General features: G+C 57.8%; 1 protein-coding gene across 3 annotated transcripts; it reads left to right on the plus strand.

Moving 5' to 3' along the window:
- Positions 1-1167: 1167 nt before the first annotated feature.
- PPP1R1B (protein phosphatase 1 regulatory inhibitor subunit 1B) lies at positions 1168-12070 on the plus strand. Of its 3 annotated transcripts, none has more exons than XM_003912937.4 (7): positions 1168-2425; positions 4139-4199; positions 4502-4524; positions 4930-5005; positions 8840-9043; positions 11056-11175; positions 11265-12070. In XM_003912937.4, exons 1-7 carry the CDS (start codon positions 2345-2347, stop codon positions 11312-11314), a joined length of 615 nt encoding a protein of 204 aa, XP_003912986.1. In that variant the 5' UTR covers positions 1168-2344; the 3' UTR covers positions 11315-12070. The 3 variants fall into 3 exon arrangements, with proteins under 3 accessions (XP_003912986.1, XP_009188764.1, XP_009188765.1); XM_009190501.3 differs by lacking the exon at positions 1168-2425 and adding an exon at positions 3356-3669; XM_009190500.3 differs by lacking the exons at positions 4502-4524; positions 4930-5005.
- The last annotated feature ends 433 nt before the right edge of the window (positions 12071-12503 follow it).

The following is a 12503-nucleotide window of genomic DNA, read 5'->3' on the forward strand; positions in this document are numbered from 1 at the left end:
GAGCCTCCGTAAATAAGCCCTCCTGCTCAAATGGGGCTCAGCTGCCAAGTTCCCTGAGGCCTTTTCAGCTCCGACAGGCTCTGAGGTGCAACTGGTGGTCATGCCTCCCTGTCTCCATCCTCTCATCACCCTCCCAGCTGTCCTTTGTCCCCTTCATCCCCACGATCCTTCCCCACACCACCAGCACTGGCCACAAGCCCCTTCCCCACCTCTGCCCACCCAGTGGCTGTCCCGGCCACTGCCTGGGTCATGCCCTTCCTGTACCCCTTCTTCCTTTCAGGGCCTCCTTATTTACCCTCCCAAGGCACTGCCAAATTGGCCTTTGCCACTCCCCACCACACCCCATCTTCGACAGAGGTTCTGGGCCAAGCTAGGGGCTGCCAGAGATGCCTACACCCCTGGGCCGACAACTTGGCATCCGGCTGTTTCCCAACAAGTATATAAGTCAACAAACATGCGGGGACTTGAGCCAGGCCTGGGGTTGGCCGATGCGGAGCTGGGTGGCCAGGGCATCCCACTCCTGTGAGCAACACTCTGGCCCTCCTGCCACTCTTTCCCTCACCCCCAGAGTGGGCCCTGACCCCAATTCCAGAAGATTCCTCTGCCTCTCACTCCACCAAGGACCCAGATGCTGGGGCTGGGAGTGGAAAAGCCGCAGGAGGATTGGGGGTAGGGAAGGCTCCTGGCAATTTCAGGCCTGAGAGTGACCAGGAGAGAGGATGCCAACACAAACAGAGCCCCAGGAAGACATGCTATGTACACGCCTACACACGCACCCTCTCAGTGCTAGACAGAAGCATTCAGACCCTCTGCGCAGCCCCAAGGAGGGAAACAGCAGCTCCCGCAAAGGTACCCAAGGCCCGGACAGATAGATAGGGACATTCCACCCGCAGGGCCAGCTCCTCCTGTTCCCGCTCCAGAGACACACACAAACACCTCTAGAGAGAGAGAGAGACTCACACCTGTCTCCCCCAACCCTGCTTCTGAATGCACCAAATTCACGCATGTGATGGCACGTGTATAGGCAGCCCCCAAACCGCCCAACTCTGGGTCGGTCCTGTCCTCCCCACCCCATTAGATCTGGAGAGGAAAGACAGGAGCCACGTGAATCCAGGGTACATCATGGCAGGGCGCATTCCCCTTCTCCCTCACAGGAGCGCTCACACATTCACAACCTCATACCCCCAGCAATTGCACGGCGGGAGCTGTGGATACAGTCCCCCACTCCCTGCAAGCTGGCACACGCCTGCCCATCACCTTGACAGCCTCTGACATCCTCCCCGACACCCACACCCTCCTCTGCACACACGCAGTCCTCCCACATCCTGCCACTCACACCTGCATCTTTGACACTCTGACACACTTACACAGACACACACCACACCGACCCCCCAACACACACTCCCAGGCTATGGGCACCAAAGGGCCCCGGCACTCCCCTGCACACTCTCCCTGCCACGATGACTGACACGTGTCCTCCCACACACAACTCGGTCACACTCGCTGCCTTTCCAGGACACCCCCATTCACAGCGTGACAGGCTGGTACTCTCCCCACGACCTCACAGGCCTCCCTGAAATTCCCAGTGCCAGGACCACGAAGGGGTTAAAGCCAGAGTCCTGCCTCCCCGCTGCCCCTCTCCCTCTCCCTCCCCCTTTATCCTCTCTGCTGGACTCCATCAATAATGCAGCTTCAAGTTCTGGGGAGACCGCAGGGGGCCCCCCAGCCGGCTCCCCCGGCCTTGGCTCTAACTCCCACCCTCCTCCCAGCCCTAAGAGAACACGATTCTCCATGCTCATTGGCCAGTTTCCTCTAAGCCCTCCCTCCGAGCACCCGGGCGCCAGTCCCAGGCGGAGGGGACGGGCTGGGGACCCCAAAGCGGGGACCGGAGGGGTGAGCCTGGCAGAGGCAGCGACACACGCGGAGAGGAGGAGAGGCTGAGGGAGGGAGGTGGAGAAGGGCGCGAGAGGCAGAGAGAGGAGACACGCAGAGACACTCAGGAGGGGAGAGACACCGAGACGCAGAGACACGCCGGAGGGGAGAGACACCGAGACGCAGAGACACCCAGGCCGGGGAGTGCGAGGGAGCGAGGCACAGACCCGGCTTAGCGAGCGCGGGGGGCGAGCCCAGAGTCCCGAGAGCCTGGGGGCGCGCCCAGCCCGGGCGCCGACCCTCCTCCCGCTCCGCGCCCTCCCCTCGGCGGGCGCGGTATTTTTATCCGTGAGCGAACAGCCCTCCTCCTCCTCCCGCCGCACAGCCCGCCACCTGCGCGGGGAAGCCCAGCACAGACCGCCGCCGGGACCCCGAGTTGCGCTTCCCAGCCCCGCCGCCCACCCCACGCGCCATGGACCCCAAGGACCGCAAGAAGATCCAGTTCTCGGTTCCCGCGCCCCCTAGCCAGCTCGACCCCCGCCAGGTGGAGATGGTAAGCGGCCCGCGCCCCACTCCAGCAGTGTCCCCGACACACCCCGCGGGGCTTCTTCGCACTCGCAGGGAGCTGCCCCGGCCGGACTGGCCTTGGGGGTGGGGGCGCAAGGGGAGCCGGGCTCTGCCTCGGTCAGGACTGGGTGCGGGGCCGCGTGTGAAGTTAGCTGGAGACTCGTGCAACTTTTTCCCGCGGCTTCGGTCCTAATCCCGGGGCCAGAGACTTCCCGGCAGTGAGGCTGGGGGTGCGGGGGTGGGGGGACAGGCCGATTCCAGACCGTCCGGGAGTGGGGCGTCCTTTGGTCCCAGCACAGTCCCCAAAGGGTAGTCAGTCTAATAGGCTACCACCGGGACCGCTCGCCTGGCTCCAGCCCAGAGCTGGTCAGATGTGAGCAGCGGCGGACACTGATCTCGCCACCCAGGGCGGGAGTGTGAGGTTGCCACCGGGTGACCCCACTGCCCTGTCCCTCTCTAGTCCCGCGTGTGTGCCTGGGCTGGGGTCGCCAGAACCTTGCTCTGACCTCCTGCTGTCAGGCCCCAGAGCCCTAAACCCAAGGAGGGAGAGGTGACAAGTCATCACAAAGCCAGACGTCTTCCTACAGACTACTGAGTCCTCCCGAGAGCCTTCTTGGGGGCTGAGGGGCTTCCAAAGGTTGGGGGGTGCTGTGACAGAGGGCTCCACTTCCCATCCCTAGTGGAGCAGGGGTTACTTGTTGCTGAGATGCAGCTGGCTCCCCACCTAGCAGTGAGGAGGGGGCCAAGTCATTGTGGGGGGAGATAGAGGGCAGGGGGTACAGCCCTGGGCCTAAGCAGCTTTGGGTTGGGAGGGTATTGTGGGGAGCTTGGCAGGGGAGGTGGCAGTTTCAGCTTAACTCACCTGGTTCTCTTTGTGCATTTCCCTGGAGCTCAACAGGGACCTAATTAACTGACAGTTGGTCTGATTGCCAAGCTGAGGGGTGGGGGGTCAGTTGCTGGGAGTGCTCAGCACCCGCCTCCCCCCAGTTCAGCTTGGCTCACGTAGCAAGGAGGGCAACTTTTCACTTCTCACAAGGACTGGGTGAAGAGTTCTGCAGCCTTACAGAGACTGGCAGAGAAGCCCAAACCCAGGCCCCCAGAGAGGTCCCCCCCAGGCCCCTGTGGGTCCCTGAGCCTCAGCTGGAGGTGGGGGATGCCTGCAGTGCCCTGGCTCGGTCTCCTTCTGAAAAGCTGGATCCAGCTTGTTTGGAGCCCTTGAACTGACCTTAGGTGGGCAGGGCCACGTGGGTGCCATGACCCGTGGGGCATCTTCCCCAGGGCCCAGCCCTGGCAGCTGCAGCTGTAGCCAGCTTTGGTCTGATGTTTTCCGAGGTCTGATGTTTTCAGAAACTGGGGAGAGGAAGGGCCTTGGTGGGAGAAGACAGGAAGGGAAATGTCTGTTCTGGAGTAGCCATGGAGTGGGAAAGGCATGGCCTGGGAGTCAGTGACTGGGGTTTTTCTTGTCCTTTGGACTTGGTGTGCTGTGTGGCCTTGAGGACACTGCCAAACCTCTCTGAGCCCTGCTTTTTCACCTCTATAAATGAGGGGGTTAGGTGAGCTACAGAGTTCCTTTTGGCTCTGACAGACTTTGATTCAAAGGTTCTCCAGGGACTCCAAAGCACTGTTTGTTCCCTGCTATCTGGGGTGGGGTGGGGGGCTGCAGGTGTCTATCTTGTCACCCCTCCCTCCTTCTCCTTAGATCCGGCGCAGGAGACCAACGCCTGCCATGCTGTTCCGGCTCTCAGAGCACTCCTCACCAGGTAGGGCCCTCCCTGCCCACTGAGCCCCTGTCCCACCCTAGCTCTGATGCCTTCCTAGGGGCCCTGCAGAAGTTCCACGAACAGGACTCAGAGCAGGAGACTGGGGAGTGGATAAGGTCTGGGAACCCAACTCTATTGGCTTTATTTATTGACATGACACCTCCCAGCCTCAGAAGGGAGAGGGCACACTTTCCCTGTCCCCAGAGATTGAGACCCTGGGGAAAATAACTCGGATTCTTTATCTCTCTTCCTCTTCCTCCTCACTCGGTTCCGGTTTGGTTGGCTTTGGTGGCCTTCCTCAGAGGAGGAAGCCTCCCCCCACCAGGTGAGTTTCCTGGGGCAGCTGGAAGGAGGGATGCCTGGGCCCTTTGGGGTGGGGTGGACGGGTGCCTGCAGTGACAACCAACCAGTATGGGGTGCCACCCGAGGACACATTAGCATATCAATGGGCAGTCCTCTGAGAGTGCCTCATGCCAGGTGCCACCAGCAGATCCTCCTCTGCTCAGACTCAGGGTGGAATCTCCAGGACCTAGAATCCTGCCCTAAACCAGGCCATGGCTTATGGGGGCCCTCCCAAAGCCACAGGGTGGGGAGGCTCAGCCTAGGTGCAGGACCCATTAGCAGAGGCGAAATCAGTCCACTTGGGTGGCCATGGGTGGGATGGAATGGAGGGAGGGTGAAGGGAAGGGGCCTCTGCTGAGCCCCTTTAACCTGGCACTTCCCCTGGCAGAGAGCCTCAGGAGAGGGGCACCATCTCAAGTCGAAGCGACCCAACCCCTGTGCCTACACACCACCTTCGCTGAAAGGTACTATCCCCCCACCGACCTTCCTGGCTGTCCCCTTGATCTCTGGAACTGGGCAGACGCTGGGGGAGCTTTTGTCAGTGGGGAGGGATTTTTTTGGCCACACATAGCCCTCTGTCAGTGTGGTGCAACAACCCCACATAAAGACCAATTTTTTCTCAGTCTGGCCTCGCAAAACACAGGAGCCCCGAGGCTGCAATGGGCAGCTGTGGGCCTTAACATCGGGTTGTGGGCTTGAAAGAAAAGAGATGGCTGGCCTAAGACAACAGCAGGCATCCGCGTGGAAGGGACTCCACCTGCAGCTCCTCTTCACCAGCCTGTGCTGGACCACATCCCACCCCTGCTCATCTAGGGCGCCTTCTCCTGTGGGCTTTACCCCTGGCCTCCCCTCCCATTTGCATCTCATTTGCACAGATCTGCACACTGGTCTCCTCTTTCCTGCTTCCCTTTCTCCATGGAAAAGCAAGCCATTCCTTTTGCACACACTTACTGAACACCTAGTATATGCCAGGCCGAGTTGGTGGGCACTGGGCAGAATAAGACGAGTCAGATTTGGTCCCTGCCTTTGCCTCAAAGGGTCAAGGAGGGGCCGAGAAAGGTGGCTAACACCTGAAATTCTAGCATATCGGGAGGCCAAGACAGGAGGACTGCTTGAGCCTAGGAGTTCGAGACCAGCCTGGGCAATACAGTGAGATCCCCATCTCTATGAAAAATTTAAAAAGCGAGCTAAGTGGGTCAGACGCGGTGGCTCACGCCTGTAATCCTAGCACTTTGAGAGGCCGAGGTGGGCAGATCACCTGAGGTTGGGAGTTTGAGACCAGCCTGACCAACATGGAGAAACCCCGTCTCTATTAAAAATACAAAATTAGCTGGACGTGGTGGCGCATTCCTGTAATCCCAGCTGCTCGGGAGACTGAGGCAGGAGAGTCACTTGAACCTGGGAGGCAGAGGTTGCAGTGAGCCGAGATTGTGCCATTGCACTCCAGTCTTGGCAAAAAGAGCAAAACTCCGTCTCAAGGAAAAAAAAAAAAAAAAAAAGTGAGCTAAGTATAGAGGTGCGCACCTGTAATCCCAGCCACTTGGGAGGCTGAGGCACGAGGACTGCTTGATCCCAGAAGTTTGAGGCTGCAGTGAGCTATGATCGCACTACTGTGCTCCAGCCTGGGCTACAGAGTGAGATCCTGTCTCAGGAAAAAATAATAATTAAAAAAAAGGGTCAAGGAAGGTACACAAAGATGTTTAAGCTTGGATTTGAAGGATCATAGGAATTTAACAGGCAGTCAAGGGCATCCCAGGTCCAGGAAGATGGAAGAAGGTGTGCGAAGAAAAGGAGATGCGAGTCAGAGGGGTACTTTTGGGCCAACCTGGAAGAGGCTTGGTTTCTAGTCAGGGAGCTGGGGAGATATACCTGAAGGAGACAGGAGGCCCTCTCCCTGATTAAGCCCTGATGCCTACCAACCCCCACCTCAACTCCTGCCTGGGGCTCTTCCTGCCCAGCCAGCCCCATCCGGAAGTTGGGAGGGAGAGCTGCTGGAAGAGTATGCTGGGAACTGCTTCGGTGGAGGGTTTAATAAGTTCCCAGCACCAGCCAAGGTCAACAGGTGTACCTGTCAGCCCACTTGCCAGGGTTGGGAACAGAGAGGACAGGCTGGGAAGGGAGGAGAGAAGGGAAGGGGTTATTTCACTTTCCCCAGTACAGGAAAACGAAAGGTCAGAGCTGCAGCAAGTGGGCAGTGTGGCTCAGCACCCGGAAGGACCTCCCCACCTAGAGGGGTGTGTGGAAGGGCCCCAAAGCAGGCATGAGAGAGAAAGTGGCATCTTCTCAGGAGAGAATTTAAGAAATCCCTCTCCCTCCCACCTTGGGCTGGGCAGGGAGAGGCTGGGTGGATGTGGGGGGAAGACCTGGCTCTTGACTACCAGCATGGGGGAACAGGCCGGGATGAAGATGTTAGGGCCAGGGTGCTACCATGCACCATGCAGTGGCCAAAAATGTGCACCACCCCCAACTGCCCCTTTAGACCACATCTTAGGAGAGTCCAGGTGAGTAGAGGCAGGGAAGGGATCAAGAGCTGGGAGGCCAGTCTGGGGCTAGGCTGGGGACCTTCAAGCTGAAAAAGGGAGACTTGGGATGGGGGGAGTTCAGGCTCCCACAGAGTGGGGCAGAGAAGGGGACAGCCTGGAAGGAGTGATGGGGAGACCCCAGAGAGCCCAGGAAGCATGAGGGAGGTGGGGGAGGCGAGGGAGGCTCACGGGGCACCAGCGCAGGTGCTGCACACACCTTCTCTTGTCACTGTGGCTCACGAAGTGAACTCTCCTCCCCCACTGGGGGAGAAGGAAGCTGCCTGGGCTGCCACCTGCTCTCCTGCGTTACCTCCCCCCACAGCCCTCATGGATCCTTCTCTACTAGGAGGGCACTGTTTTGTAGGCTTCGGTCCCTTTGTGGGCAAGGGAAGGTGCCTGGCAGGGTTGGGGCTTGTCAGGGAAGAACTGAGGGCCCTGGAGAGAGGGCCCAGCACTAAGTCTTGGCTTGAGGGGTTGTACTCCAAGGTCGGAGCTCTCACACTTGGCTCAAAATGAAGCTCCGCTGCGTCCCCAAGGTCAGGGCAGGGTGATTTATTGTGCTTTTATTGCCTGGATAGCTTGCCCAGAGCCAGTAGGAGGTACTGGGCTGGGAGCTGGGGGCTGGGTGGGGCAGCGGGCACATACAAAGCACCCTCTGTGCCTGTCCCCGAGTTGGCAGGAGCATGGCACCCTGCTCACTGTGCCAGAGGTTTCCAGCCTGGCGCTACCCCCCTGGGCCTTCTGAGGGGAGGGGCCACTGGCGGACCAAGAAGAAGCTGCAGCAACTCCCCATCCCCCCACCCCCAGCCCTTCCTCAGCAAATTGTCTGTGGCCTGTGAACTTTGTGTCCCATATGCTCTAAGATCCCGCCACCTCCTGCAGCCTCTCCTCAGTGGCCCCTCAAACTCTGCCATCCCCCAGAACCCCTGGCCCTGGCCCCTTTCTCTAACCCCTTGCTCCTTTCCATCTTTTGGAAACTTCTTTCCAGCTGCACACACTGTTCCCTTCCCAGCCCTATCTGAGCAGGTCTTTGGAGGCTGGGGGGTTGCTTTCTAGGTCACCGCAGAGGGAGCTGGGAACCTGGGGATGTGGGTCAAGATTGTGGGGGCCGCATCTGAGCACGCCGCATCCCCAGGCACAGACTGCACTGGCTGCAGACTATTATGTCCTCAGCCTCAGAATTGTTCTGTCCCTTGGAGCCCGGGGCAGGAGTATGTGGATTGGCATCTATGACTGGGCAATGCCAGGGAGTGGGGACTATGCACCGCATGGGAGATAGGATCAGGGTAAGCAGTGAGCCCTCAGCAGGCTGGGCACCCCCAAGAAATGGAAAGTGGCAAATCCCCAGGCCGTGGTACATACGCCCTGTGCCTTTTGCCTGGGCTTGAAGCTGGGAGATACTGTCTCCAGTACTGGGTACTTGGCAAATCAAGCTCTCCAGCCAGGGAATGTTAAGCTGCTGCTGTGCCCGCCTGGTCTTGCCCAGCCTGGTGCCCTATGGTGTGGGGGAGCTGCCTAGTGGCAGCCTCCTGGGGGCTAGCATCTTGGGACAGCTTGAGAGCCAAACATGATCAAATCTACCCCTGGCTGCCTCTGCCCTGGTCTGACCCCCATCAGGCTGACCTGTAACCTTTGGCCTTTGAACTTGGGCCCCTGAGGGGGTATTCTCTGTCCCAGGCCTATGGGAAGGAGGCTGGGGGCTGGGCCACACACTATCTCCAGATCCATGGGCTGTGTCTGGCTGACCCTTGCCTTCCTGGGTCCCCTCTGGGCCAGCTGTGCAGCGCATTGCTGAGTCTCACCTACAGTCTATCAGCAATTTGAATGAGAACCAGGCCTCAGAGGAGGAGGATGAGCTGGGGGAGCTTCGGGAGCTGGGTTATCCAAGAGAGGAAGACGAGGAGGAAGAGGAGGATGATGAAGAAGAGGAGGAAGAAGAGGACAGCCAGGCTGAAGTCCTGAAGGTCATCAGGCAGTCTGGTAAGCTGAAGTGCCTGTGACATGTGGGTTAGGTGTGGGTCCTCCTTGAGTATATGGGGACGTCCCCTTCTAATTTAGTGTCTCACACACGCAAACTGTAGTGACACCACAGGGGCCTCCCTGTCTTCTTGCTCCATGGGGTGCCTCACACTCAGTCCTACCTGAGACATGGGCTTCCTCCATCCTTGGCTCAGTCCCTCTCCCAATCTGGTTTTCCCTAATAATTCCTCTCTTCCCTGGGAATTAAGGCCCAGGCCGTTTGGGGTTTGAGGCTAGAGCCAAAAAAGGACTTCCCACCTATAGTAGTAAGGGGGTGCAAGGACATTCAGGGATGGAGGACCAAGAGAGTCTAACACCCCCGTCACCTGCATTTTTGAACCTAGGATGTGGTCTCTGCTGGGATGCAGAGGGCTGCCTGATTTACTTGCCCACTCCAGGACTGTTAGGTCTGTTTCTCCTCTTTTTCCTTCCTAGGATGGAGTGGGAGGGTGCCCTCTAGTGTCTAGATGTAGAATTTAAAATTCAAGAACCAATCCTGTCTCCTGCATCTCCAGCCTCAGCTGCCTGGGAGAGGGGCCAGGGAGGGGCCTAATACCTGTAACAGAAGGCCTCTAAGCCAGATGTTCCAGATCCAAAACACTCCACAAAAGGTCCCAGGCTGGATGTGGTGGCTCACACCTGTAATCCCAGCACTTTGGGAGGCTGAGGCAGGCAGATCATGAGGTCAGGAGATCGAGACCATCCTGGCTAACATAGTGTAACCCTATCTCTACTAGAAATATAAAAAATTAGCTGGCGTGGTGGCATGTGCCTGTAATTCCAGCTACTTGGGAGGCAGGAGAATCACTTGAACCAGGGAGGCGGAGGTTGCAGTGAGCCGAGATCGTGCCACTGCACTCCAGCCTGAGCGACAGAGCAAGACTCCGTCTCAAAAAAAAAAAAAAAAAAAAAGTCTCAAGGCCCAGAGATTTTCTAGGCAGGAAGATTTCACCCCCTTCCATGGTTGTTTCTTCCATGCCTGGCCATGGAAGGCTGTGCCACATCTGTCCCTCCTAGGGTACATTAAACTGTTTAGTCTCATTATTTATGGGAATACTGAAGAGTCAACCACCCCTACTAGAAGCTGTCAGCTCTTCCACACAAACAAAAGGTCTTGGGCCTCCTGCCTGCCTATCTGGCAGTGAGGGCATTGGCCATGGGGGCAAAAGCTGTTGCTGGGCTTCAGGCCCTTTGTGGGCAAGAAACAGCTGGAAGAGCTGAATCAGTTCCTACTGAGACCCCTCCAAAACAGTGGAAGAGAGGTGAGAGGAGACTGTTCCCTCAGGAAAAGCAGGAGGTGGCTGGGCGCAGTGGCTCATGCCTGTAATCCCAGCACTTTGGGATGCCAAGGCCAGCGGATCACTCGAGGTCTGGAGTTCAAGACCAGTCCGGCCAACATGGTGAAACCCCGTCTGTAATAAAAATTCAAAAATTAGCCAGGCACGGTGGCATGCACCTGTAATCCCAGCTGCTTGGGAGGCTGAGGCAGGAGAATCCCCTGAACCTGGGAGGTGGAGGTTGCAGGGAGCTGAGATCGCACCACTGCACTCCAGCCCAGGCAACAGAGTGAGACTCCATCTCAAAAACAAAAAACAAAAACAAACAAACAAAAAAACAAAAGCGGCAGGGCACTGGCTCAAATGACAGCCCTATGATGGAGCAATATAAACCACCACGACTCCTAGTGGCTCCTGGGTGCTGGCGCTGGTCTGGGCAAGGTATTCACTATTACATCCTGTTTAAAGTAATCTACACAATTTCCCCCTTACTATTTCCTTCAGAAAGGTACTAACTGACTTATGTAAGCCATATGGCTAGTCACTGGGAGAGCTGTTCTAGCCTAGTGCTCTCTCCATGCTGCCATGATGCCCCTGGAAAGCTTAACCTCAGCCATCAGAGACTTAGCTCACACTCCAGGACAGCCAGATGGATATCCGGAGCCTGTGTTCTTATCTCCTCTTTCCCATCCCCAGCTGGGCAAAAGACAGCCTGTGGCCAGGGTCTGGAGGGGCCCTGGGAGCGCCCACCCCCTCTGGATGAGCCCGAGAGAGATGGAAGCTCTGAGGACCAAGTGGAAGACCCAGCACTAAGTGGTAAGGCTTGGGAGTGTGGAATGAGGAGGCGGGGCTGGAATCTTGGTGGATGGGGCCAGGCCCTGAGTGCCTCTCTGCTTGCCTTTCAGAGCCTGGGGAGGAACCTCAGCGCCCTTCCCCCTCTGAGCCTGGCACATAAGCACCCAGCCTGCATCTCCCAGGAGGAAGTGGAGGGGACATCGCTGCTCCCCAGAAACCCACTCTATCCTCACCCTGTTTTGTGCCCTTCCCCTCGCCTGCTAGGGCTGCGGCTTCTGACTTCTAGAAGACTAAGGCTGGTCTGTGTTTGCTTGTTTGCCCACCTTTGGCTGATGCCCAGAGAACCTGGGCACTTGCTGCCTGATGCCTACCCCTGCCAGTCATTCCTCCACTCACCCTGTGGGAGGTGGGATGTGAGACAGCGCGCACTGGAAAATCCAGAAAACCGGGAACAGGGATTTGCCCTTCACAATTCTCCCCAGATCCTCTCCCCTGGACACAGGAGACCCACAGGGCAGGACCCTAAGATCTGGGGAAAGGAGGTCCTGAGAACCTTGAGGTACCCTTAGATCCTTTTCCATCCACTCTCCTATGGAGGATTCCAAGTCACCATTTCTCTCACCGGCTTCTACCAGGGTCCAGGACTAAGGCGTTTTTCTCCACAGCCTCAACATTTTGGGAGTCTTCCCTTAATCACCTTGCTTCTCTTGGGTGCCTGGAAGATGGACTGGCAGAGACTTCTTTGTTGCGTTTTGTGCTTTGATGCCAGGAATGCCGCCTAGTATATATCCCCAGTGGGGCACATGGTAGGGGGCGCCAGGTTTTCCTTGTCCCCCAGTTGCTCTGCCCCCTTCCCCTTTTTCCCTGACTCCAGGCCTGAACCCCTCCCGTGCTGTAATAAATCTTTGTAAATAACTGTGCTGAGACTCCTCTTTCAGGGGAAGCGGGAGGAAAAGGGAGGTAATGGGGCATCCTGATAGGGAAGGCCAGTGGTCAACCAAAGGTTAGGGTTTTGACCCTACTGTCCAATCCTCTAGTCTAGGAGTCTTTCTGGCAGACAGCAGGCTCGGGGCACTCAGAGGAAGAACCACAGAAGTTCTAGCTCCTGCTTGGGATAGCTGAAGGAGGCAGGTGGGGTGGGTGGGGTGGGGAAGTCCTTCTCGAGTAACTGGATTCCTCCAAAGATTCCCCCATCCCCACAGGGCTCCCCTCGGGAAATTCCCCTTTTTCCCTCAGAGCCGGGCCTGTGTGGCCTAATAACTACGGCCCCGGTGTTCTTTCCACTCCCCTACCCTTAAGTTAGACTTCGGCCTTCCCGCCCGCTTCTGCGCAGGGCCAGGGCTGGAGGC

The sequence above is a fragment of the Papio anubis genome, chromosome 17 (assembly GCF_008728515.1).
Source record: "Papio anubis isolate 15944 chromosome 17, Panubis1.0, whole genome shotgun sequence".
Taxonomy (NCBI): Eukaryota; Metazoa; Chordata; class Mammalia; order Primates; family Cercopithecidae; genus Papio; species Papio anubis.